Source organism: Apiospora marii (genome assembly GCF_038362585.1).
Source record: "Apiospora marii strain CBS 49790 chromosome Unknown utg000003l_segment0_segment0, whole genome shotgun sequence".
Taxonomy (NCBI): domain Eukaryota; kingdom Fungi; phylum Ascomycota; class Sordariomycetes; order Amphisphaeriales; family Apiosporaceae; genus Apiospora; species Apiospora marii.
Window position 1 is genome coordinate 7157455 of NW_027117374.1, and position 25806 is coordinate 7183260.

The 25806-nt window shown below is 52.8% G+C and overlaps 9 protein-coding genes across 9 annotated transcripts; 2 read left to right on the plus strand and 7 right to left on the minus strand.

The window, feature by feature from the left end:
- Nucleotides 1-2497: 2497 nt before the first annotated feature.
- Nucleotides 2498-4446, minus strand: PG985_005737 (uncharacterized protein; the record flags this gene model as incomplete). Its single annotated transcript, XM_066825506.1, has 6 exons — nucleotides 2498-3595; nucleotides 3660-3727; nucleotides 3783-3819; nucleotides 3901-4076; nucleotides 4138-4281; nucleotides 4347-4446. 6 exons carry the CDS (start codon nucleotides 4444-4446, stop codon nucleotides 2498-2500), a joined length of 1623 nt encoding a protein of 540 aa, XP_066688666.1.
- A 4753-nt stretch (nucleotides 4447-9199) lies between these two features.
- Nucleotides 9200-9949, minus strand: PG985_005738 (uncharacterized protein; the record flags this gene model as incomplete). The annotated part of the gene is made up of 4 exons (XM_066825507.1): nucleotides 9200-9204; nucleotides 9254-9527; nucleotides 9597-9820; nucleotides 9874-9949. 4 exons carry the CDS (start codon nucleotides 9947-9949, stop codon nucleotides 9200-9202), a joined length of 579 nt encoding a protein of 192 aa, XP_066688667.1.
- Nucleotides 9950-13013: 3064 nt separating this feature from the next.
- On the plus strand, nucleotides 13014-14391 carry PG985_005739 (uncharacterized protein; the record flags this gene model as incomplete). Its single annotated transcript, XM_066825508.1, has 5 exons — nucleotides 13014-13231; nucleotides 13362-13482; nucleotides 13556-13641; nucleotides 13692-13878; nucleotides 13930-14391. 5 exons carry the CDS (start codon nucleotides 13014-13016, stop codon nucleotides 14389-14391), a joined length of 1074 nt encoding a protein of 357 aa, XP_066688668.1.
- Nucleotides 14392-14980: 589 nt separating this feature from the next.
- PG985_005740 (uncharacterized protein) lies at nucleotides 14981-16667 on the minus strand (the record flags this gene model as incomplete). Its single annotated transcript, XM_066825509.1, has 3 exons — nucleotides 14981-15154; nucleotides 15660-16292; nucleotides 16551-16667. The coding sequence occupies 3 exons, from the start codon at nucleotides 16665-16667 to the stop codon at nucleotides 14981-14983; spliced, it is 924 nt and encodes a 307-aa protein (XP_066688669.1).
- Nucleotides 16668-17586: 919 nt separating this feature from the next.
- Nucleotides 17587-18009, plus strand: PG985_005741 (orotidine 5'-phosphate decarboxylase; the record flags this gene model as incomplete). Its single annotated transcript, XM_066825510.1, has 1 exon — nucleotides 17587-18009. One exon carries the CDS (start codon nucleotides 17587-17589, stop codon nucleotides 18007-18009), a length of 423 nt encoding a protein of 140 aa, XP_066688670.1.
- Nucleotides 18010-18071: 62 nt separating this feature from the next.
- Nucleotides 18072-18257, minus strand: PG985_005742 (uncharacterized protein; the record flags this gene model as incomplete). The annotated part of the gene is made up of 1 exon (XM_066825511.1): nucleotides 18072-18257. One exon carries the CDS (start codon nucleotides 18255-18257, stop codon nucleotides 18072-18074), a length of 186 nt encoding a protein of 61 aa, XP_066688671.1.
- A 17-nt stretch (nucleotides 18258-18274) lies between these two features.
- On the minus strand, nucleotides 18275-18786 carry PG985_005743 (uncharacterized protein; the record flags this gene model as incomplete). The annotated part of the gene is made up of 2 exons (XM_066825512.1): nucleotides 18275-18440; nucleotides 18623-18786. 2 exons carry the CDS (start codon nucleotides 18784-18786, stop codon nucleotides 18275-18277), a joined length of 330 nt encoding a protein of 109 aa, XP_066688672.1.
- A 496-nt stretch (nucleotides 18787-19282) lies between these two features.
- On the minus strand, nucleotides 19283-19861 carry PG985_005744 (uncharacterized protein; the record flags this gene model as incomplete). Its single annotated transcript, XM_066825513.1, has 2 exons — nucleotides 19283-19561; nucleotides 19634-19861. The coding sequence occupies 2 exons, from the start codon at nucleotides 19859-19861 to the stop codon at nucleotides 19283-19285; spliced, it is 507 nt and encodes a 168-aa protein (XP_066688673.1).
- A 131-nt stretch (nucleotides 19862-19992) lies between these two features.
- Nucleotides 19993-21863, minus strand: PG985_005745 (uncharacterized protein; the record flags this gene model as incomplete). The annotated part of the gene is made up of 4 exons (XM_066825514.1): nucleotides 19993-20118; nucleotides 20177-20256; nucleotides 20369-20502; nucleotides 21343-21863. 4 exons carry the CDS (start codon nucleotides 21861-21863, stop codon nucleotides 19993-19995), a joined length of 861 nt encoding a protein of 286 aa, XP_066688674.1.
- Nucleotides 21864-25806: the final 3943 nt, after the last annotated feature.

Consider the following 25806-nt stretch of genomic DNA (forward strand, 5'->3'; position numbering starts at 1 on the left):
GGCTCGTAGTGGCTGTACCATATGCTGCTCCGCGATACGGTCCTGCAAGTGCAAGGTCTTTTCCGCTTCCCTGCCGTCTTTCTGTATGTTATTTGTCAGTGAGGCATTGAACACAGGCCTTTGCTGTATCCAGGAAGTGGCCGAACGCTTCTGGGGCTTGTGACGGTTCTGGCGGAGACCTCGTTCCTCTCCTTTCAAAGTTGCCCACCTCTGATGGCTTACAGTAGGCCTGCACGACTCAGGGCTCAGCCCAGACTCGTGGCCTGCTGTTATAGGCCACGATAGTGGTGGTCGATATTCCCAATGCAGAATATATCCTTTTCGAAGTTAACCCAGGCATAAGCCGGTGTAACTGCCTGTAGTGCACCTCTGGGGGGGGGGGGGCGAGTCGCAATTCAAGCTCGGAGAGCTACGGGTTTCGCACTGAACTGTGTGGATACCGCCTGTGAAGTGAATCCTGTATTACATAGGATTCCAGTGGATCTTCTTCATTGCTCTTGATACTGCGAGCATATGTCCGAATAAATTCACCGGTTTCGCTATTAAGGGCCGCGTAAAACGGAATATTTTGGAAGAGATGCATGTAGTGGCGTATAACGGGGTGGTCCCCACGCCAGAACGACCAGAAGATCAATTGCAGCTCCTTAGGCAATTTGCGGAAGAAATGAAAGTGATTGGGATGACCCTTGTTGCCAGGAGAAGCTTGAGTAAAGGTTTGAGTGGAGGGGTTGCGCTTTAGAGAAGCGTGCCTGGAGGCGCGTGCCGCCTTTATTGTGTTCGTACTTAACATCAAGTAGAGTATACTGCAGGTGTTATTATTAGCTTGCGTATAGAGATAATCAATCAGGACTACAAAAACATTGCTAGGTGTCGAGCAGGTAGTATTTGAGGCTGGGGTTAGGTGAAATGTGGAAGATAAGATAAGACTGGAAGTGCGAGAAATGAGGTGATATGATTGCGGCCTTTTTAAGGGCAACGGCTGCCTGAGGATTTTACGTCACCAAGGTCTTGTGTACGCACTGCGACTCTGTGGTGCTGTGACTTTCCGTTACGGCTCGTGCCGGCAATTGCCGTTGTCTAGGCCCTCGTTTGGTTGCTCCAACCAACGGAAGAAAAGCGGGTATATATAATCTTTCCCATTTATGAACGATATGATATGGTTGACGGCGAAACTATCTCCTATGAATTATTCACTTCCCCACCCCATCGACGATTGTTCTTTCTTTTCCTCATCCGGGCTAATTCAGTCCTTACGGAATACTACCAGCGTTTGAGTGCAGCCGAAATGCATCTGGGCGCTCGTACGTAGTCGCGGAGCAGCTCAGGGTCACTGTAGGCCGAATCTCCCGTGCTGCTGTTCGGGTTCGTACCGCATCACGCTGGCTTGGGCGGCAGAGTGTGGCCGTATGGCGCCAGGGGCGGTGTATCCGGAGTTGAGTTATGGATGATCTATTTTCAGACTGCCATACCTAGACTTGTCCACCTAGTCCTGTTTTACAGGTAAATGTCAGCGCCAAAGGGAAAACGGGTCACAAAACATAGCGACATCTTTGAAGCCAGCTCACACCTTGTAACTAGATCCATCGCGAGGTCAGGGCAAGAGGAACGCCTCCAGAAAACAGATTGATTAACTTCGAGTCAATGTAGATACTAAGAACAGCTCTCGGGAGGATCCTCTTGAGTTCCCCGAGTCATCCCAATTTGAATAGGTAGAGGGCTGTACGCCGCGCACAATTTCCCCACAACAGAATCGCCGTGAAAGCTAGCAACATAGAGTCACGAGAGCAGGAAATACGACGTAGCGTGTAGAGTACTGGCTGATGGACTGGAGCTGAAATATGGTTCAACAGAAGCATAGACGAGCTGCCGCTTGTGATATCTTCCTTACCAACGTCCACCTCTTTATCCAAACGGCATACCGCTGAGACTCGTCCGGAGGTCCTCCAGCAACCCCACCATCTTCTTGGTCAGAAGCTTAAGAGTTCAGCTGAGCTTACCCCACATGCCCCAAGGACTGGAACGTTTGCCAGCTGGTCTAACCCCTGAGCAGCTGACGGTCAGTCGCAGGGTAATTACCCTTAACCCCTTTCAATTGTTGCCAAAGGGCGGCAGTTCTCAGTCTATCCTGTTTCACAAGATACATGTTGTGCTTCTGCGCATTCCGCCTGATGCCAGCATCATTCACATTAACATGAGTACCATGCCCTTGTGCAGCGGCACCAAACTTGTACCGTACTCGTGGTAGTGACCCGGGCCACCACGGTAGGATCCCTATTTATTGGCATTGTGCACAGCAGTGCACAGTAACTAGGACAATGACTGTTTCCAAAGTCTCGGAGGGATGTTCATAATTGTAATGCCAATGATTCAGCTCGGAGGAATAATAGGAGTTGCCAAAGTACGGCTGAGCAGGGCAGCCTTGGCAAGCAGTCATTGCTCAAGATAAAGTATGAATTATTCATATTAACTAATTTAATAAATAATCTGTTCTCTTATATTATACCCAGTCCTGCTGATATGTGTGAATGGGCTGCTGTCGCAGAGCTTGCTCCGGCAGTCTCCTACTAAGAACTTGTAAAGCCTCGTTCCGTGTCAATGGGGTTGGATAGGCAACTTGGATCGGAGCTTTGGCGACCGGGAAATTCCGATCCGAGTAAATGCTCGAGGTATGCCGATCCGAGTATACGCTCAGAGAATGGCGGTCCGATTTAATCTCCGACTTAACTGGCAAGGGCCAGTTCACAGGCGATGTTGCAGAAAACGCAGTAGGCGACTTCATATGTACTTTGGCTTCAGCTGGTGCATTTTCCAGCCCATCTCCTTCTTCCAATTGGAGGCCTTCCCGTTTCCCAGTCTCCTTTGGTCTACTGGGCTCGTAAAAGCTGTCATCGCGCGAAAACAGAAGAGATATGTCGCGCTTGGGATTAGTCTGGCGAATTTGGGGCAGGTTTTCCTTCAAGCTTGGCCAGCCACTCCCGGAACTGCCTGGCGGCGAGTACCCTGGCTTTTTGAGGCTACCAGTGTCCACAGGCGCGATTTGTAGGCGCGAGAAGAGCTGGCGAATTGGCACCATGCAAAGAACAAGGATGGCCACATTGACCTCGAGGGCGGTCCAGATGAGGCTGTCGGTGTGGTCCCAGGTCGGATTCGTAGTCGCCTGAAACTGTAGGATGTATTTCATTCGAATACAACTGACGGCGGTGGCCAGTACGCCCAGACTGAAAAGACAGCAAATCTTGAGACGCTGCATGAATGGTGTTTCCAGTGATACGAGAATCGGTAGAGGGAGGAGCAGAACGATTCCGTCCTGGGCGATAGAGGTATAGCCGGCCGCAGTGGTGAGTATGTTAATATTCAGGCACTTTTGAAGGTGGGAATCTGCCATTTTCCAACCCTCCCAGACGAGTGACACTGGGATGCATTGGGCTATCTGCAGCGCCAGGAAGACCAGTGCGGATACGACAACAACCCCGATGGTGACATAGACTAGCGTGCGAAACCGGTCATGGGGGAAGACGCGGAGGTAGAAACAGAGGATTGCCACCTTGATCAACGGAAAGGCGGTAAGGTACAGCGTCTCATCGATGAAAAAGAGCTGTAATCTGTTAGAGGCCGGTCACTCAACAGACATAGAACCTTGGGGGGCAGTCAAGTCGTACCTTCAAAGCGACGGTAACCGTCTCAGGGTCTAGGGTCCAAACATCGACGCCGAATGCCAGAATGCGTACTGTTTCTAGGTCAGGAACGGGCCATCGCCTAGCCGTGACAAGGGAAATGCTTACCATATTGTCCTATCCCCGTGAAGGCAAGGAAAAGTAGCTATTGGTCGGAGAGGTTTGCGTCAGCTTCGAGACTTGCATCATGAACAGTTTCATAGCTTGATTCGTCGCAACGACTTACAAAAATAGGAAAGAACAAGTAGTCGTCCAAATCCCAATTCCCCAAAAGGATTCGACTGGTGATGCGAAGGAGCGAACAAAAAATCGTACAAAACTCGGCCAGCACGAAGGACCAGAGCTCGACTTTGCGCGAGCGGACCGGGGAGTCACACGCTTGGGCTGCGACCTTCTCGAATTCTGCAAATACACTTGGTTGGCGGAAGGGCCATTTTGGCTAACGTCCAGAAAGGAACCATACCGAAGGTATCGAAACCACTGCATGTCGTAGACACGCATTGTGCAATGCTGACTCGAAGATTGCTATCAGAACAAATGCAGCTGGAGTTGGTGAAGGTATGGCACGAAGAACTGGGGATTAGATCCATGGCACATTGCAGCTGCCCTTGACTGTCAGCATCCTTCTTTCCAATAAGTATCTTCGGAGCGTGGTTTCACCATGACGCACACCACATTTTGGAAGATCGGCAACATTATCGGCCAGCCCTTTGGCGGATGCCATACCGCAGAAGGCAAGGGCAATGAAAATGATCGTGCCGAGAATCTTCATGATGGCGAAAGAAAAAAAGCGGGAAGCGCAATAAAACAGAATAGAACGGGCCGGTCCGGGACGTTATAGTTGACCAGCAACGCGCGCATAAGAAAGGTTGATGAATCAACATATAGCATGAAATGAAAAGCATATGAAGCAAAGAGCTTGCGAAGGAAAAAGATGTTCTTTTAAAGCTGCGGCCGCTAGCAAGGCCGGACGATGGTGATTTTAGCCAGTGCGGTAGCTCACGGCAAGGCCAGACGCTGGCCATGGCCTCGACTAGACACGAGTTTTGCGGCGAAAGAGGGTTTTAGGAGAGGCCTACAGCGATTTAGCACACCCTGGTTGCGGGTTCTAATTTATTTGGTTCTATGCTTCAAACAGCCAGCGACTCGACGGCGCGTACGGCCGTCGTCACTAGCGTCAAGCGCCCTAGACGCTCTAAACATAGTGATCTAAGATATAGCGTAATAGTGCGGACCAGGTGGCCCATATTCATATCCGGGCTCCGATCTCCCGTCAGGCCTAGCTCCAAACTCTTGCCGCGTTTTCGCGCCGTCGTCGTGCTACTCACCATGTCAAATAAAACCCCAACAGCCTCCGAACCATTGCTGCATGAAACACCTAAAATGGCTGGCAGGTCGATGCTATGGGGTCCCACGGTAGTTTGAACCCAGGAAGGGAGTGACGCCTTCTCATGCGTGCTGGAAGGTCCCGACAGTGCGAGCATGCGGCAAAAAGCGCAGCTTTTAGCGAAGGAAATGAGCGGGAAGCCAGGAAGCCACCAGACGGCAGATCTCCTTGCTTATATGGCAAATCAAAAGACTTTGGACATTTAACTGGGATAAAACTAGCACTACCTCAGACGAGATTGCATAAAACAATACCTCTCACGGTTACACTACCGTAAAAGGAAATACATCACAGGTTGTTCTTGACACTTTTCTCCTCCATCGCCTCCAGAATCTCGTACACCGCCCGCAGAAACTCGGTGGGTAACAGGTCCTCAAAAATGGTCGATGGCCAGTAGCCATAACACGAACCTGTTCCCTGCGTGCCGTCTTTAGCTTCCGCATCTCTCAGCCATCCACGCTATAAGTGTTGGCCTCACGAACCTCGGGGAACTCCATCTCATCAGACGGATAAGCAGGTTATAACTCATATACACGCTCACTAGACTCGTATATCTACCATATCATCTTGCGTCGTCTCAAGCCGGGATCGATGAGCTGATTACTTAGTGGGGATACGAAAATGGTGGGCTGCGACTTGCAGGCTTGGGGTCACGAGCTCAGGAGAATATGTTGCTGGCGGATATTTGCTGATCCCGATGGGCCAATGCACCCTCATGGACCGGTTGGCAAATGATCTCCTTACGAGTGTCGGCCCGAACGATAGGGGATTCCATTGCGACCCTTCCAAGACGTACCTTCCTCTGCAGGCACGCGGCCACGTCTCCGACCTCTGCGGCTGGCGCAGCCCGCCTGCGCACGACTGCAATGCTTCCGGTTATCGATCTTCATACGACCTCGTGTGCGGAGCAAAGGAACAGAGGCCCACTGCAGCCCTCGTCATATTCCCTCGAGCGTCGAAGGGGCCATCCGTGTAGATGATGGCTGTGTGCTGCGGGATCGTTCGGAGGAGTTCCCGATGTCTCTTCGCTGCCTCCTCTTTCCCTACACTGAGTATAACCGGGCGGAGAGGTGCGCTATACCATGGCGGGAACCAAGATTGGTCTGTCCTCTCTATGTTCTGTGATTTAGAGAGACTTCTCAGTACGAGAATGAGGGACTGGAGCTGTGTGGGGCAGGATGTTGGGGACTGAGGAAGCCCGCAGTTGTAGCTGTCCCCTAGAACAAGCTGGTTTTGTGGACCGTTGGAAAAGGCTTGCTCGACGGGATGGTTGTGGGGTAGCTTGGTGAAACGAAGTGCATATTGGTATGCGAGCTTCGTATGCCTGCATTTCGGCGGAAGTAGAGCCGCCTCGATCTCCAGTGCCCTGGTCGGTGACTTGGGGAAAGCTCCCGTGATCAGGGCCAATGCTCGGTTCTGGAGCTTCTGGTACTGCCCCCACAGGGACTGGCAGCCTCTTCGTCCGAACCAGAGCAGAGATCCATAGTCGGCCACCCTTGAAAGGCTTGCTTTAATTTAAACAAATCTTTAGGCTCCAGAAGAGCGGAGGAATAGTCCATTGCGTTATCAGCCATAGCATATGTTGCTGTTGTACTGTTGGTGTTGAATCTTCGTACAGCTCGTAATGATAATGCTGATGATATAGCTCGAGGTTTTATAGTCATCGCATTCAACCAAAGTAGATCCGAAAATGGCCGGCCCTCCTACGCTGAGGCCATTTGAGCGTCATGTATCGTACATCAGGCCTTTGCATTGTTCCTGACCATGCCACCTAAAGTGACTTCCTGCCCTGGTGGCCTCGTACCTCAATGTACCGTCGTCAACACGAGACCGGTATAGTACAGTATGGACGCAACTTGGACGCAGCTCAACTTGCGAAGCGGCATTTTTTCTGACTACAGAGTCTAGACTGGCTAAGCTGCGGTGGGGCAGATGTAGGCCTCAGGATGCAGAGCTGCTGATGGCGCCGCCGGTCCAAATGAGCAAAGCCAGCGAACAGCAGCCCAATATTGTTGAGTTCCGTTGTTGGCCGTGGCGCGCTTGCTGGCTCACACGAGGCATTTTCAGGCCTCTCTAATTCCCACCGAGTAGTATGCAGAAATGATAATGGGAGGCCAAACAACCATTCTAGTGCCCGCATGGCGCAGTGGTCAAGCGTCTGGCAGTGCATCAGTCAAACACCGGCTTTCAAATAGCTTGGTGGGCGACGAATGCAAGTAGGTTCGAATCCTGCTGCGGTCCGACCCGGCTCATGGCAGTCGATAACAGCCATAGCATGGCTCGTGGACGCCATAAATCTCCACAATACAACGCAACGACTCGACGACGATTGTCGTCACATAACGAAATGACTAAGCCGTACTAAGGCTACAAATGTACTCCTAAATATATACTTGATAATGTCTCAGGATCATTATCGTCGGAGCGGTGGCATATATACCAATGTTTCTATACTCTCCTCTGTGTTGAGGCGTAAGCCCTCATCAGGGCTAGGTTCGACTTCATGTCTGTCATAGCTAGATAGCTGCATACGGACAATAAAATTGATTCAAAAAAAAAAAAGAAGAAAAAAAAAGAAAAAAAAAAAAAAAAAGAAGAAAAAAAAAACAAAACCCCATTCTAGTCCGCACCACCGTAGTATCCACTTGTGCCCTTATCGACGTGGTACGCCGATCCCGAATGAAACCAGAATCATCCAGTAACATCCAGTCCTGTCTTTTTGCTGCTTAAGCTCGAAGAGTCAAATGCGCCCAATACAACACAAAGCTCCCATGGCGGAACGCTATTATAGGACGTACTCCAAACACGGCGGGGAATATAGAAAACGAAGGTTTGCTGCCTGTATCGAAGGTTGACTGTTGTGACTGTGGCCATTGCATCAAAGCTATTGTTGTTCGGTGAAACAAGCGGTTTAAGGGTGGCTGGTCTCGTCAGCCGCAGGAGGAAGCGGCTCTGCTACGTGGGGCGGGGTACTAGTTCAATTGCAAAGCACGGTTCCCCGCAATCCAACCATACTGCCAGTTCTCCTGCGCGTCCATTTCTGCTCAGCCCAGTCCTTTTCAGCCCAGTCCTGCTGGTACCTACTGATGAGGTTCCAGAACCCATGTTGGCAAGGTGGATTTCGGTCCTGCTTCTCTTCGGCGTGTCTTGACGAGGATATGTTTTTGCGCAGCGGAAGATTGGGCAGTTGGCCCTAAATAGCGCGGGGTCGCGGACCGGCTCCACGCTGTTTTCTAGGGGACCTGGCCCGCTAATCGCGCTACTGCGCCATAGCTACTCTTTCGACGCTGCGGTCCAACGAAGAACTCAGGACCGGAAACAGCCCGTGAAACTCTTCGAGCTGATACAGCAAAAGAGTAAAATATAGTATACCAGTGTATGATTATGGTCCCATCGCGAATGCGTGGAAAACGGTCCAGTCGGAGACTACGGTCGGGCGAAGCAGAACAGTTGGTTCGGCCTCCACGTTGTTTTGCTGCACACGACTCGGCGGAAATTGGAGGGACTCGAAAGCACCTCGTGTGAGCTAATAAATGTGCCATGACAATATTGTAACTCAACAGTATCGGCGTCTATTTGGTGTCCGCGTTCGCTCCAAGACTACTGAGCTGGCTTTCCTCATTTGGACCGGCGGCGCCATTAGCAGTTCTCTGCCTGAGTTTACATCTGCCCTATGGGTCGTATGAGCAGTATGGCGGTAGCTACGGCGTGGCAAGCAGACACCGAGGACATCTCGCATGTCCGCAACGTAAATACTGACTCTCGAGGATGCCGTAGTAAAGAATTTGACGAGTGTGAACGACCAGGCACGACCGTGAAAGCGCACTTCTACCGCCACCAGCACTGGAAGCATTCGGTACTCCTGGCTATGACCCATGTCCGTTTTCAGACGTCCGCTGGCAAACAACATGTCAATGGGTGTATGATCAATTTCAAGATATGCAACATGAAGCCCTTCCAGTATCATAGCAGGACCTGGTTCTCAGTGTAAATGGTTTCATCGGTAGCTCGGAGCGTTCTGTCGTGGCGCTGTTGCTTGCCAGCGATGCCAGATAGACCTTTATGCAGTATCCGAAGGTTGCGAACTGCATAATGACGGTGACACCGGCGAAGACCAAAAGGGGGACCCAGAAAGCAGCTAGGCTATTACGGTGGTTGACGTGGCAGGTCTGTCCAAACCGGAACGACACACCGCTCACGGTCAAGGCGATGACCAGACCAATGATGGGGATACCCCAGCCGAGTACCTGGGAAAGCCACATGAAGCCTCTTCCAACCACGATCTGCCAGCATATCTGAAGATGCAATGACAGTGTCCGCAGGAAAACCCACATGACTCCGGCCCAGCCGCCCCCGAACAAGAACACCCCAGAAGCCGTGCATAAACTGCTCGAGTTCATGCCATGTGGAGTGATCTCGTTGAAACACTGGTCGGGCTTGCCTGCGAAGGGGATAATGAAGCCGAGCTATAAAACATCAGAAGATATTTCCACACGACCCCGGGACTGGAGTCAACTTGCGTTCATGAAGCTCACGGCGCAGGTGAGGCTAATACTGAGGTAATGGCGATGTGCTTTCTCGGCTGCGAGGAAGGACCATGATGCCAGCAAGAAGACGCAGCAGACCGCACCCACCACATTGATCCAATCTGCGGCCTGGCTGGATGATTTGAAACCATCAGGGTCGGCCCAGTCCGTCATAGGACACGGTAAGCAGCACGACAGGGGCCCGAATCGTTGACACAACCGTCCGTCAATAACTGTAAGATCTTTAGCGTCGCACATAATCTAGGGCTCGGAACTTTTTACTCACAGCCACCGGTAGCCGGGAACGCCAGCTCGTTAAGAAAAGGCGCGGGACAAGGAAAGACTGAAGCGTTGCCGGCCATCTCGACGGCCGATGATCAGTGGCTACCTTCCCCGTACTCTCAATGTGTTGAGTATAGATACAGCAAAGAGCAGCAAGCATGGATGATCTAGCCACGAATGGGGAGTGTAGCATATGAGAAAGACGGAGTGCTGGGCCAGGCAGAATTCGCGACCCCAAATCCCAAAGATAGTGAGGTACTTCAGGAGGTCCAAAGTAGTACTCGTTGAAAAGTCACAGGCGTTGGTGTGGTCGATGAAATGGTCAACTTATCCGACATAACGACGTAATTTAGGAGGCACGAAAAAGACGATTCTTCTATCGCGCTGGCAACATGCCGCATAACGTACGCCGACGACCAACAACCGACAACATAGATCAAAATCCGACACTGCATGGCAGCGAGCACAACAGGTGCGGACACAACCGACTTGGGCACGGCATCATGACAACAGTTGCTACCAAGAATACCAATTGAGGTGACCGTCACTTCTGTGTTACAAGAGACGACAGCATAGCGACCACGGTTGTTATTCACTGTTTCCAATGACCATCGAACCCGAAGCACGCCGGCATATAGTGACTCTTTGAGGCCAACGAGGCTATCCAGTCCCCACGAGACCAGTGTGATACACATTGCCATGACCGACCTACACACATCATCGCACGGTAGACGCATCCCACCAGACGGTTCTCCGGCCGGCAGCCGAGCAACACTGCATAACCCATAGCGAAAAGAGTCGACAAGGCTACAAAAGGCCAGCGCATTGGCAAAGGAATGGAGACTAGCGGTTGGCTCATACAATGCTAGAAGGCAACACGGTTCCGCGCCAAGGGATCGTCATGTTTGCGAATGGCCCAATTCGCTCCGACATTCCCAGTCTCAAGCCTTATACCTGATCGAAAAAGGTGTCGCCCAAGGGATTGGTGTCGACAACGGGGACGAATCGCCCAGACAGTGCTTTCACCTGCGACAACCAGCCCGTGAGCCTTTGCGTTCGATGCAGGAACCTGTACTCGATGTCAGTAGAACGATTTGTGCATATTTATCGGGCTGAAGAATGACGCGACAGTGGTTATATACCATATCTTCCGTATATGTCTTCTGAACTAAGCTAGAGGCATCGTTGAGGAAGCTACCAAGTTGCTAATACGATGGTCGTCGGCTTGTATACTGTACTCTGTGCGAGTTGATCGATTAAGTTATCCAGGAGGATCTGGTGCAGCGCAGCGAGGTTTCTGGTAATGGCTGCAGCGCTCTTTCAGGATCGGCCCTAGTGGACCATGTGAGCTTTCCCCCCTGAGCCGCTTTCGTGTCAGATCCATAGAGCTTCCTACTGTGCCCTAAATAAGCCATAAAGGCTCGGCAGAGCAGCAATGACGTACTCTCGTTTGAACTACTAATTCAAACTGGGGCTCTGGCTCACCAAGCTCTGCGTTCTGATTATGAACATTATGCTGTGTACCCTTTCTGACGTACAGGCGTGTAAAATGGTTAGGCTGCGGTAGGGCAGATGTAGGCCTCAGGGTAGAGAGCTGCTGATGGCGCCGCCGATCCAACCTCAGCCAGCGGACAGCAGCAAACTTAGAGTGAATGGGGACCCTAAGGAGACGCCGATATTTCGGTGTCCATTATTGGTCGTGGCGTACTTGCTGGCTCACACGAGGCACCTCGGGGTCTTTCCAATTCCCACCGAGTAGTTGCAGAAAGGATACTGGAAGTCGAAACTACCATCCTGGTCCGCGGGACCGTGTACCTTCCCGAAGTGCGCCGATTCCCTGTTAATGGGGGAGGTAAGAGATGAAACGATAAGAGGCTCAATTGGCAAGATCTGCTCCGCTGCGGAGACTCATAGCGCCTCTAGATGCGAACGGACTGCTAGGATAGGACTAAGATCATCTGCCAAGGACTACATATGAAGACTCCACAATTGTTAGCCACATAACACAGGTCGACGAGCCCTCCGCTTCTGGCGCTTCTGGTTTGTCTCAAAGTGTTGCACTGCAGGGCTGGGCAACACCTGATCGATCGCTTAGACCGTCTATAATCTCTTTTATCTTGCTGTTCTTAAGGAGATGGCTCTTCGGCCCTCCTATCAAGATTTTGATAAGTAGACGTCCACCGAAGGCGTCCGGAAGCCCGGCACCTACCCCACTAGTATCTTTGTTATGATGTCACTTTCAAATCAGGGTCCAATCCTGCGATGAAGCTTCCGCAAGCTGGCAAGCTATCGTTAAGGCTTTTCTCACGTCCCGCCTCAATGCCAGATTTCAGCTCCAATTCGAGTAAGATGTGAGCGTTCGTCTCGTGAGGCGCCGAAGATACAATCGAGTCTGATGTCAATAGTCCTCGATCTGTCAGTTGCTTGCCGAGCTTTGTTTTTACGGAATTTCACGCCGTGTTATTCCCGCCCCGAGACTAGCACTTAGTCAGTATTCCCCTCCGGCCGACAGAGCGCCATCCGGCTTAGCGTCGCGACCGCCAGCTGCCAGCACTAACCCTAAGCGGTGCATTCTCCCCGCCGCGCGACACATTTAGGGTGTTAGGCAAACTTTGACACACCCAGAACACAGCTACTAGTGACCTGCCAGCTCCGCCACCCCCGACCGCGATCATGCCCTTCTTAGGCAAGCAGGCCCGCTAGAGAGCTGTCGCACAGGCGCCTTCACCCGGTCCAAGCGGCACGGCATAGATCGCCAACCGCCCTCCGGCCAGTAGTCTTTTTCAGCTTGTCTATCGCTCTAGCAGCCGTGCAGCATATAGATCTAATAAGTGTTTGCTCCGAGGTTCTTCTTGACTCGATCTCCAAGCCGTCACTGACTCCAAGAACTCCCCTTCAAACGAAGAAACGCACATAATACATAAGAGGCGTGCCCACGAACACCTCCACCCCCCCTGGCTTTACGCACCGACCATGCACGGGTAGCCAGAAAGATCAGTACCTGGGACTCGCAAAAAACAAAGTCGGCGAGCCTCTACCGAGGCCCATCTTTCCCGGGCTCCAATATATCATCGTCATCGGCCGGAGGCCTTTTAGGGACCAACGACAGCAGTCACTGAGCCGGGCAGCGATATGAGGGAAAGCATGGAGAACACCAAGACCGACTACCAGGTCGCCTCGCTGGCGGCGGGCTTCTCGCTGGGCTTCGGCATCCTCACGGTCTGGGAGGCGACGAAGCAGACCCGGCGCAACAAGGACCCCATCCGGAGCGCCTACATCTGGATGATCTGGGGCGAGATCGTCGCCAATCTGGTCCTTGGTATCCTCGCCTATCTCTTTCTCGATGGCACCATTTCCGCGGGGTAAGTTCGGTACCTGAAATCCACTGCACTGCGCCGCAGACGCGCATGATGCATCACACACGTGACCATAGGGGGTACTCGAATTGGGAATGAGCGACGACACTGAGACTGACCGGGACGCGACGTATAGGGTGCCTCTGTGGTTCATGATTCTGGTGTGCTGGTTGTTTGAAATCCAGCTGCTGATGCAAATCATCATCAACCGAATCGCCGTCATCTCCGAAAGCCCCCAGACCGTCAACTACATCCGAGTACGTGCATCAGTAACTTCGATATGATATATCACTCCATCTCGACGAGCTTGACTAATTTTGCTGGGCGCAGTGGGGAACTGTGGTGATCATCTCCTCCATCAACATGGCCGTCTTTATTATCTTCATTCCGGCGCATCTGGACCATCCGCCTGGGTCGTAAGTCGCATCCATTCCGTGCTATATGGAACCAGGCTAATTCCTTCCAGGTTCTTCGAGGTCAACAAGTACTGGGACAAGGCGTCCAAGTTCCTGATCTGCTTCGTGGACGCAGGCCTCAACTATTACTTCCTCCGCACCGTCAAGCAGCGCCTCGTCAAGTACTACGGCCTGAAGAAGTACGCCCCGCTGGTGTCGTGGAACGCGAAACTGATGGTCTTTTCGATTGGCATGGACGTACGTGTATCCTATTAGTTGCAGTGGGCACCGAGCTAACCCCAGCTCCAGGTGATGCTGATCGGTCTCATGTTCCTGCCGAACCAGACTGTCTTCATGCAGTTCCACCCGGTTACCTACATCGTCAAGCTCAACATCGAGATGGCCATGGCGAACCTGATCCGCAAGCTGGCGCGGATGGAAAACAACTATGACGGGCCAGAGAGCGGGTCGCACAACACGACGGGGCACCACTACGGCTACGGCACCGAGAGCTTCGGGCGCGGGCACAACCAGGACCGCGATCTGCAGACGTACACGCGCACCATCGACAACAAAGGCCCCCGCCCGGCCTTGGACGCCAACTCGGACGACAGCGGGTTCGTCGGCGGCATTCAGAAGACGGTGCACTACAACGTCACCGTCGACGATGCCCCTGAGGCGGCCCGCAAGCCACCGGCGATGAGGCCGCGATTCGACTCTTCCGAGGACGAGATCTCTCTCGCCAACCACGCGGGCCCTCACGCTGTTTAGATGGGGATCCAGCGGGTATTGCACAGCTACTTGCTCTAATTAGCTTAAATCGGCTAATAGATGCGTCTTTGCGCACCAGCATCTATCTATCATTATACCAAATTTATCAAAAACAATGTCTTACAAAACCAACCCCCAAAAGTTATGCAACGTCTCGCTCTGGCTCCAACGCGCGCGATATTCTTTTGAGTTTGGACTAGATAGAAATGCTGAAAATGCGAGTTGTCGCCTTCCTGAAACATATCAATATGTGCCTGACGTGACTTGACCAAGGAGGCCGACACCTCCTTTTGACCGCATTCACGGGCTTCTGGCCAAGCGCCAGCTCCTCCCACCGGGCCACTTGACCTAATGACTTTCTCCTCCTCGGCCCCGTATCCGTGCACTGGATAGCGTTATTCGGACACGGCCATCACGTGCATTAGGGTCGTACGAGACGCGGAGGAGCGTTGGTACGGTACCGCTTTCTAATCTGCCCTATCGAATTGCGATAATCTAGATCAACATTGAATATGGTGCAGTCTGGTGCATTGGTGCCTGCGCCAAGTAGCTGCGGGAGGGACCCCTGGCATTTTCTATATCAAGCAGGCTAGAGGGCATTGCCGAACTCCACTCCTGGAGTATCAATATCGGCACCTTTCTCGATTGATAGTTGGATGATCTCTTTGTGTCGTCTGAATGTGGCAGCCTGGAAGGCAGTGCCGTGCGAACCGCGTTGCGCATTGACGTCAAGCTCCCAGTGATCGGTGGTACGAGCACCGTTCTGCAATGCAAGAATGCCTTCGACATTATGATAGCCCTACGATTTCGACACCCTGAAACAGTTAAGTGAAGCTAGAGCCCATTCTGCTACCATGGCAAAAATCACACGCGAATTGAAGAAAACCAAGGACTCCCTTCATGGGTCTCACAAAACCCAGACTGGTTGGATTGGGAACACGGGGCTTTTGTCCAATCGGTATTTGACTTGCTGTAACTGGCTTGGCGCTCTGTAAAACAAAGTTCATTCCCCTTCGTTTCCGTCATGATATAATACAGCTATGAGCCGACTCCGACCTGGTATTTCATCATAGGATAGTCGATCGTTCGGAGCGGCCTTCGACATGACCTGCACAGGCTGAAGTTGCGCGAGTCATATCTGGGGAGACGGAGGTCTAGCGGCATGCTGGCGCCCTCGTGAACGACGAATGCATCACTGAGGCTGTTCTCATCTTGCTCAATGGACATCCCATGAAGGTATCTCCCCACTTCAGTGTTCGTTTTCACACTTCATCTTCGTCTAGGAATAGCCCAAACCTCCTCTTCAAGATATCAAGGACGGTGGTACGGATTCGGCGTCGCGGAAGCCCACGAAGGCGCGAAGTATATTCGACATGGTCCGACGATATCTTGTCGCGCGATGATATGACATCGAGACCGACTTGATGGTAGAAACGACCTCGACGATTAAAATAGGCGTAGGCCGCTTGTCCCTGTCGAGTGCGTGCCGAGCCCCGAGAACAACCTACTTTGACCAGTTTATCCACGATTTCGGGGGGTATCGGCGTTCCTCCAGGTATCGCCGTCTTGCGTCGAGCTTGGGTACGACCCGTCTCTGCTCTGGCACGAACAGCGCGGTGCGTAGGGCGATGCGATGAGCTCCGTGAGGGCGCCGCGTGAGTGGATCGAGCGCCCAAAGAAAGCACACTCCGTTCAGCGACCGGCGGTGTCTGTTCGTTGGCAGTTGGCAGATGTGGGACAGGACTTGAGCTTCGTTTGTCAATCTTTCGGGTACCGAGATAAATCACTTCGAGAACGCCGGCCATAACTTTAATCGCTTGCTGCTGAGTTTGAAGTGGGGTCGAGAACCACCGTGCCAGGAAGCTGCGTTCAGTGATGGAGAACATCAAATGTGGGCTGGGCTGCGCCAGTGGGTAAAGTGTGCTCCGATTTGGTGGCCCGTGTGTAGCTCAATGAAGTGGATTGTTGTAATGTGCGACATGGACCAGCTGTGCACAGGGTGAAGACCCCACTGTATCCTAAACGAGAGCTTTCGCAGTTGGAAAACGAATGCCAGCACGGCGAGACCAGTTCTTGTCTATTGATCTGTTGATATGTTCATTTTCTTGTTTTTGTTACAACTTACTGTGCCATCCACACCTTTTCTAAGAACTACTTACGAGTATGGCTTCTACGCCAGCATCGAGCTTCAACCAGCAATGAAGATCAAGGCCATCCCCGACGCGCCACCCAGAAACAAAAGCCGCAGGCGTCGCTACACTCGATGTAGCCCTCATCCCCAACAATCAAATCCGACACTGACACAACCACCGGTTCCCGCGCCGCCACGGCCGATTCCGACTAAGAGGAACATATCAAGAAGAGGCGATTAAACAGATCGTGTCGCTTGACCGTGGCTCGGTCTCGCATGGTAGGCGACCGATTAATGAAACTACTGCTGTCAGCAAGGGTGTTGGATGAACTCGACGCAACGGTGACGGGGAGATGAGACAGACAATTCTGTTGAGATCCCGCACCTGCTTCTGTTGAATAAGTTACCACTAGAACATTTATTTACCTTGTTACCCTCCGGTCACGATGTAAAGTGAATTCGGGTTCCCGCTTTACCTCATTGCCAAGAATGAATGAACACCTTGAATAGCTCAAGAGGCGTTTACCCGAGGCCCACTTATCTCCCTACTCGCCTCTGCTTGCAGGTGCAGTAGGCAGGTACAACGGTCTGCTTGCTGCAGGGCATGATGCGACTTATCGGCCTCTCTTGTCCCTTTTCAGCCCTGGATTCCCACCGCCAGGCGACACCCCCTTTTCTGCTCCTTTCCTATTATTATATATTATCCATCAGCATTGCCGCACTGGCTCCCCTGTAGACCATCCCTGCCCTAATCCAATTTATTGATCGCATTGGCATATAGCCCATTAGCATGACACTACACTCCAGCTCCCTGCAACTTTGTTTCTTGAACCGTCCGCCTCAGAAAATTAAGAATTATATTTCCATGGTCCCCAATAACAACATGTACCTATTAAAACCAAAGATGCATCACATACAAGCCCATAGGTTGTTGGCGAGATCGTCCTGTCCTACTTACTCCGAACTCCTCTACCGCTATAACTGTTGCTCGCACGACTTAACCTCCAATCTTCAGCTGCTCTTTGTCGCATCAAAACAACCCCAATACGATCGAGCTCGTCGCCATGTGCGCCGATCGTCCTAAACACCCAATGCTGAAGGCGACCTTTGCCGAAAGAGCGAATGGCGCCTCGCACCCTCTATCCAACTACCTCCTGCGCTTGATGGAACTGAAGCAGTCCAATCTGTGCCTCAGCGCCGATGTCACGTCCGCCCGCAAATTGTTGCACTTGGTTGACAAAATTGGCCCCTCGATCGTTATCCTCAAGACACACTATGATATCTTGGTTGGATGGGACTATGATCCTCAAACCGGCACCGGTGCCAAGCTGGGCTCCTTAGCCAGGAAGCATGGCTTTCTCATTTTCGAAGACCGCAAGTTTTGCGACATTGGACACACGGTGCAAATGCAGTACACTGCCGGCAGCGCCCGTATCATTGACTGGGCCCACATTATCAACGTGAACATGATACCTGGCAGGGTATAAAATTCAATTGGATTACCATTGACCTGATGGTGAAAATCGCATACAGAATCGCTTGCCTGTATTCAGCCAGTTTTGCCGTGGAAGAAGAAGCGGATAAAAGGCCGACTTAATCGCATTCGATTGATCTCGAACATGACGGCGTTTCCCCACGGCCCCTTCATGTTGCCGACGGTGGTCTCGCTGGCGAACTGTATGGCGTGTTTGCCCCACCAGGTGTCCTCGAACTTTTCGTAGATGGTGCCAGGCATGGTGAAAGTGATTCAGATTACCTCGCCCTGCTGGTCAATCCGCGTGAGACGGTCGAAGATCTGCAGCACCACATGAGTGCTCGAAGGGCACGCCAGCAGTATGCCACGGCGGCAGCAGTGGTGTAGACTGAAGCCGAAGTCGGCCACCGGATATTGTTGAGCATGTCGCTGTTCGACTGGGGCCTATTGAAGTCATGCACGAGCTTGGCTCGGTCAGTGTCGGACTACGCAGCGCAGAGGTTCATCACGCCGAAGCCGGCGAGCTGGATGGCCATGTTGAGCTCCTTACGGTCACGCTAGTAGCGATTCATTGCGGCCTACAGAAGCGTCGGTAATTGGGGGGTTCGGAAGTCCAGTAAAGTTACAAGCTTGTATTGGATTCGGCGAGAGGCTTCCATATGGATCCACAGCTGTCCACCATGGTCACGGCGCGGTTGGCATGGTCCGCCTCGGGGAGCTCGTCGCACCGCTCGTACGTCTCCAGCAGGGCGACGGCGAGCGGACTACTGCGAGAGGCGGTGTTCTTCATCGTAGCAAGGCGGTTAGTCGACGAAAGCACGCGGGAGTCGACCCTTATCGTGCGCCGGAAAGCTGCGAGCCCCAATCAGGTTCCTGCAGGCTCTCTCCGACTGCTCCACGCCCAAGCTACCGGTCTTATCCCCCGTGACCAGAGAAGGGCAAAGCCGTTAGGGCTCTCGGGGCTCGGAGTGGTATAGTGTCTGATGATAGACATCAAGCTCTTCCAGGGTCAGTTTTTCCGCGGTCTTGTTTTGGCGCCGGTCAATGCTGCAAGCCAGGTTGAGTAGCACCTGCGGCACGTTGAGGCCCTTGGCGAGACCTTAGTTGTACGCCAGGACGCCCAGTAACCGCATGACGCCGGGATTAACATGGGCCATCCAGGCCGGCTACGCACCTCTCTTAGCGGCGTGTCCATGGACCGCCGCATGTAGATAAGCCACAGGATGTTCTGGATGGCAATCTTACACCGCTTGTAATCCGACGGGTGGCGGTCGACGACGGCCTTGTTAAGGGTGAGAGAGCTTCCAGAGTTGTATATCCGCGTTGGAAGCTTCTACCAGAAACCGCACGCCGGGGTCGTGCGACTCCGGGTCGCACAAGGACGGGCGTCTCGCGAGAAGCAGAGCTTGTTCTAGTCCGCGATGCAGGGTAACCTTCCGGTTTGGCTTGTGGAGCCGAACCGGGATCTCGTAGGTGTACAGGTACAAGGGATCAATGTTGGCGGGAATGTGCGGCACGATGACGTCGCGAAAGCCGAGCGACAGGACCGCCTTCAGATTCCGTGGCTAGTTGAGCATCGGCATGACCGAGACAATGGCAAGCGGCTCTCAGGGCAGACGGGCGACCATATGATGAACTTCGCCGTTCTCGTTCTTCAGCACGTGGCACTCGTCGCAAATGAGCAGGGAGAAGTCCCCATCGAGGTCAAGCACCTCGAAAAGCTGGTTGTCGTCTTGGCCCCTAGCCTTGAAAAGCGGTAACTCGACCTGCCAGCGCTGCACCGCGGTGAGCTCCCGGGCATGCATCCTCTTCCTGTTCTTGACGAACGTTGCGTGGGAGGTGGAGGAAGCGGAGACGAACACCATTTGCCCGGCCTACGCCTCCACCAAAAAGCCAGGGTCATATACACATCGGGGTTCGACGAGTCCAAACGCCGCAGCTTTTCGCTTCAGTTCCTGCAGCCCCGGTGAAGTGTAATGTCATGGTCTTCATTCTTCTAGGCCTGCAACACGTAAACTTCAAGCTCTGCTCCAAACCGTCCGTGGAGCTCCTTGAAGGTGTTGATGGCCAGCTGGGCGAAGGTGAGCTCGACAATAGGCCGGTACTTGGGGTTTCCAGTCACCTTGATGCTCGGTTTCAAGGCGCTTGAAGCTGTGGACGATGGCGGCGCCGTAAGTTACGGTCTTGCCCGTGCCGCATCCGTTGGTCAAGATCATGGTTTTAAGATGCTCGTGTACAAGTGTAGCCGCGGCGTCCACGTCTGCAGAGGTGTCAATCTTAAAAGCAACAGCACGAACCCATATTGCCAATATAAGTTCACAGAAGGATACAACTTCACTAAAAATCCGCGCCAGGCTGTGGGCAGGCTTTACCAATGAGACGATGCGGCTTGAGTTGGCCGGTCCGCTTATTGGATTTGCAAACGAAGGTTGCTTCCACGTCGACGCCCAGGGCTTTGGCGGCATCTTCGAGGGATCTGTATCGCGTAGCCCGGAGCCCAAGATGGCTATGATGTTGACAGTTCGCTTGTCCTGGGCGACTCGCTAGGTGCTCTTCTTGACGTCCATCTCTTCGTCCTCTTCGTTCTCGAATCCCTCGATGCCTCGCGCTGAGAAAGGGTTGTCCCTGCGGAACTAGGCGTCTTTAGATCCTACCGGCGTTTTCTTCTCGCTGGCAGCCGGGAACAGGGACAGGGAATGTGCGTTGTATCATCTGCGATGTTTCGGGGATACTTGAGAAGGTATGTTTTGTCGCCCTCGCTGAGAGGGAAGGCGGCCGGGGAGCTGCTCGATGGTTCCACTCTGTGCCTCGACCTGTGCCTCGACCTGTGCCTCGAGTTGCGCCTCCTCTCGGGTAGTGGCCTCGTCGGTGTCCTCCGCTTCGATATCCACATGCCCGGGCGCTCGGTCTTACCCTTGGTCTTGCCGCTGGACGATTCCGACTGGGGGGGGGGGGCTGCGCTGATTGGATAGCACCGGGGGCCGGGGTTACGGGTAGCAGGGGCCGACGCTTTGGCGGTTGTTTCTTAGAGCGTGCTTCTATTTCCACGCTCATGGACATGAGAATATCTGTTGAAAGATGGGTTCAACCGCCCGAGTGAAACCAAGTGGTAGTCCTAAGGTTGAATGAACCAACGCTCGACGTATTGTTCCATGATAAGACAGACTTGAGCCGAGTTCTTGGGCAGGAAGCCCAGATGCTCTTTGTCAAAACCATGCTCTTCGGAGCATGGGTGGTTAGCATAGAACTGGCGTGGCTCTAAATCGCGCGCATGGAAAATAGTAGATAAGAAATATCCCCATCAGCTACCACGCCGCCATTGAGGTATGATGAGGAATGCGCTTACGAATTAGGGCGGCGGTGTAGACCCCGGGGTGGGGGCAGAACGGCCTTTTCCTCTCTTTCACCTACAGCGTCATTCATTATGTGACGCGCAGCAAGCCGAGTCATGTCAATAGGTTGAAATCTCCTTCCGTCCTTGTGCTTAATGCAGGTGGGGGCGAGCTGCTGGTCGCGGGCCTCGAGAAGCTGCTGGAACCAAGGCTGTAGCACAGTCGACACTGCTCGGGAAAGTGTGTCAGAACCGTAGCGAGGCAGAAGTCGCGAGCGCACTTGCCGTGACAGTCCACAAAAAGAGAAACGATTCCACATTTTCGAAGCCACACAGTGCTGCCACTCAAGGGGAGATGTCTTGTTGCTTTCAACGCTGGGGTACGGAACCGTAAACTCTATCATAAACTCGAAGGCGGTGGGCTTCTTGACATGGGCGTTGTGTAATATGGACAGACGGTACGTCATTGGAAGTCCATCACGTTGGGGCCAGTAGCGGGGTTGCCGGAAGCCTTGAGGCAGGACCACATCGGTCATGGGTTGGCCGTCGTAATGGTGCTTCTGCTCGCCGTCGGGGAGGAGGGGAGATAGAGGCCATCACGGCTCGCGGCAGGACCATCGGCTGCACAGAGTGAGGGTCAATCGGAACTCCAGTAGAAGTTAATCTGTGCTCGCAGGTGGGGATCTGCAGCAGTGAAAACTAGTGTTGAGATTATATGCCTTTCATCTGGAGCCGCGAACCAATTGAAGTTTATTGATAGCAGTATGACTAGTATTGACACTCTACACCATTCGTCTCGGCTCGTGGAAGTAATTGGGGGACGCCAATGCGGGGGCGGAAGCAGGTAGTCGATACGGAGAATCACGCTTAATCGTGGGACTCGTGGTAGAGGCTCCCATATTCTTCACGTTGCGTAAAGCTCGGTGGGGTCGATCGTCGAACGTCGTAGCGTGGTTTGTGCGGTCGTCGTGGGGCCACGGCCGCGGGGTCTTGGTGGGCAATGGTTGTCGCCGTCAACGTCGGCGCCGCATTATCGATAGTGACGGATGGTGGTCGTCAACAAGTAATGAGACTGGGAGAGGAATGCAATGTCGCCAAAGAGCCGGGAGTGATGGGTACAGGGTGGCAGCAGTGCCAAGTGCGCAAAACCAGTCGGTCCACTGGGACTTCGGCAACAGGCTGCCCAGAGGAAGACCGACTAGGAGGCCTGACCACATGTCTATTCGTTTGATGCTGATCCCCAAGGCAGCGGCTGCTTGCATCGAACGAGCTCGGCCATGAGTGCGGCCTGGTTCGGTTTTTCGTCGCCCTTTTTCTGCACTCTTCATCCTGCTTTTCTTCTTCGCTCATAGTCAAAGCGTTTCAATTGGTTGCGTCACAGACCAATGGATACGATGCAACGAATTGCAGGTAGTGAGGAGAGCATGTTAAAAAAGAGGTGGGGGGGGGGGGACGAAAAACGGGAAGCTGCTACCTAGAGGCAGGCCGAGTTAGACACGATAGAGCGCTAGTGTGATGCTGACGATCGAGAGAAGAGAAAGCTGGAACTGGCAGAAGAGGACTACCAAAGAAACCTGAAAGCTGCCTCTTAGCAATGTCAAAAGGCCAGGGAAAAGGCTAGGCAACAGGCAGCGGGCGCTGCGGTCACCCGTCTGCAATTAGGTTAGCAGCCCGCTAGCCCCCAAGGGGAAGTCCCCTCGCTTATTACGATAATGCATTGTCTCCAGGCTTACTCGAGGGGCCAGATGACTGGAATGTCATGGAGGCCTCGCCCAGAATCGCCGGTACCGTCTGCACAATCACCCGCAACCCCCGCTCCAGCATCATCAAAACAGGGTAGTCCAATATTCTGAAGGATTGGTTAATTTTGATAGAAACTAACAGAACGTTACCGAGAATACGCGTACAGTAGGACTACATACTAACCACTGCGCCGTTACGCCTGACTACGCTATATGCAATTCTGCCTACGGTTATGATACAGCCGACTCGGCGGCATTAATAACTCACCAGGATTAACAAGGCGATGCCATCCATCAACCATCACTGAAATTCCGCCCGCCCGTTGACCGTCGGACCCATCCGGTGTCAATCCGCCTCTGGTTACTTTCCGTTAAGGCTCCCAGTCACTTTGTTCGTGACAAAGACATGTAAATTTATGCATGCGACATGATGCTTCTGTATTCTCGACTTCGGTTCGATCCCCACTGGTATTGACGCATATGCGGACGGATACTGTTCTTCGCTTCGTCCCCGACACTGATCTGGATCTCATGACCCAGCGGCAGTTGCTACCTTATTCCCCACTCGCATCGATGACCCGAAGCCGATCCAGAAGGCCAGGCTAATCTACATTGTAATCGACTGCAAGCTTCAGCAGCTCAACAAACAAGAATCTGAACTTGGCTGGCCTTCTCTGACGTTTACCAAGATAGCGCAACCATAGAACCCGTGATTCTCTTTCTCGAGGAACAACGTATGTGCCTTCTAGGGCTGGCATCACATTGCGTCATACGGCTGCGCACTGTCAACATATCTGGCGGATTCGAGTCGCCCAGTCGATCAGCAAGTAGCGTGCATGTATGGACTGATGTTATCCTCAGGTTCTAGTCCAAAGTTGCCGGAAAGTGATGATCGTGCATACCGAGATCAATAGTACTCAATAGCGGACGACCTATTATCGTAGAGCATTATCCGAAGGTCCTAGGAACCCAATGTACCTTGAAGAGCCGATCGCTTGCCAAAACCACCATATCATGCAGGTCTTAGGGGGGCGCACTCGCCAGCTATCATGTCGAAACGGTCGTGATTGGGCCTGTTGGCGATAAATGAGCCACCGTGTGTCATCTCGGACGCCTCTCGAACGATATGTCAGATCAGGTATCAGCCCAACTAATGAGGAGTCGTCCTTAGTGCCTTTTCATCTGCCAGCCTCGATAGATTGCTTCCCAAAAAAGCGAGCCTTGCATTCGCATTTCACCTTGGCGATCAACGATGAAATCCCGTGGCTCTGGTTCTGCCGAAGACCGATGTGAGTTCCAAGTAACACAACATGAGTGGGCAAAGATCATGACCTGCAAGTCCGCTATTCGAGACTGGTCAGGGCAAGCCATAGGGTCAAGACTTGAGCTTCCAAACATGAGCTGGTAGGTTAAGGTTGGTGAAATCAAAGCAATGCGCTAGGACATTACCAGTCAACATTTCCCTAGGATTGCTAGCAGCACTCGTTGAGAATTGCGCGCGACATGGACTCAGACCTTTGGTCCTCGCCGACCAAGCTCGAGCCTCTACCGGCCGACGCTCTACCGATGCTCTAGTCTAGAACTTCGATCTCCTATTCCAGAGAAATTACACAGACCTTCACAAACGCCATGCCCGTCGACCTACTGCAACCTTTCTCGCTCTATCTGTTCGCGCCAGGTTGAAGTTCAAGTCAGCTTCTTCCTATGGCTGGCTGTGACCTCCGGTCGTGCTTGATCGAGACTTCGGTTCAGATTGATGTCCACATTGCAACTGTGTAGGTCCCTCCCATCAAGCGATGGGGCTTAGAAGGCCAAAATAGTAAGCGAAACGACAGTACCACAGCCTAGAAAGACTAACGACATGCACCCAGCCATTTCTGGTCGGATTCGCCTCCGCCAGCCGTCTCTCGATGATTCCGTGTGCCACTATCACATGTCCAGGGGTTCGTGCCCTTGTTCTCTCTGACTGTATCAAAAGACAAGTCACACACATCATCGCAGAGCCTGTTTACCCACCTCGTGAGAGCCATGTGGGCTGACGGCCACCACGTGAAAAGCACGCATCTCGCGTTCGACACAGTCATGCTTGATCGAAACCTTTGGGGTTGAACAGGGGCGGGAGATGGATTCTGGATGAACGAACACCCTTCAGCCCCGAGTAAATGTCTTGAGTAGGGCGCAGCGTGAAGTCTTCGCCTCTGCATGGACGGGGCTTTCCGCCTTTCCAAAACTCCCAGGCTCCCTCTCGTCCTCGTTCCCTTTTCATAATTATTGTGTATGCTTTCCTCTCAGGGGAGGGGTCGACCAACAGACAGTCACGTCACTGAAGAACTGAGTCGCTTTTGGTGTTTCCCAGGGTTTTTACTTCTTCCTTCGATCTCCAAACGGCGTCGTCATTGGACGAACAATGCTTGGAGCGGCCGGTCGAGTTCATTGCCGGAAGGACAAGCCCAGATAACTGGACTGGATCCGCCAGGCGACCCGAGGAGCGCGGGAAGAGACGGGAAGAGACGGGAAGAGGAGACATGATCGGGCCTGGCTATATGAGGGGCGTCGGCCAGCGCGGAAGAATGAAGACTGGTCCAAAACACTATTGACGATCATCAACCGGATAGTCAACTCTGCCAGTGATATTAAGAAGCATCCTTGTGTTATAACGCATCTTTTCATCCATCCATCCGTCATCTGTATTGCAGATCGCTGCAGCGCACCTAGCCGCGTACTTATATGCACGCTC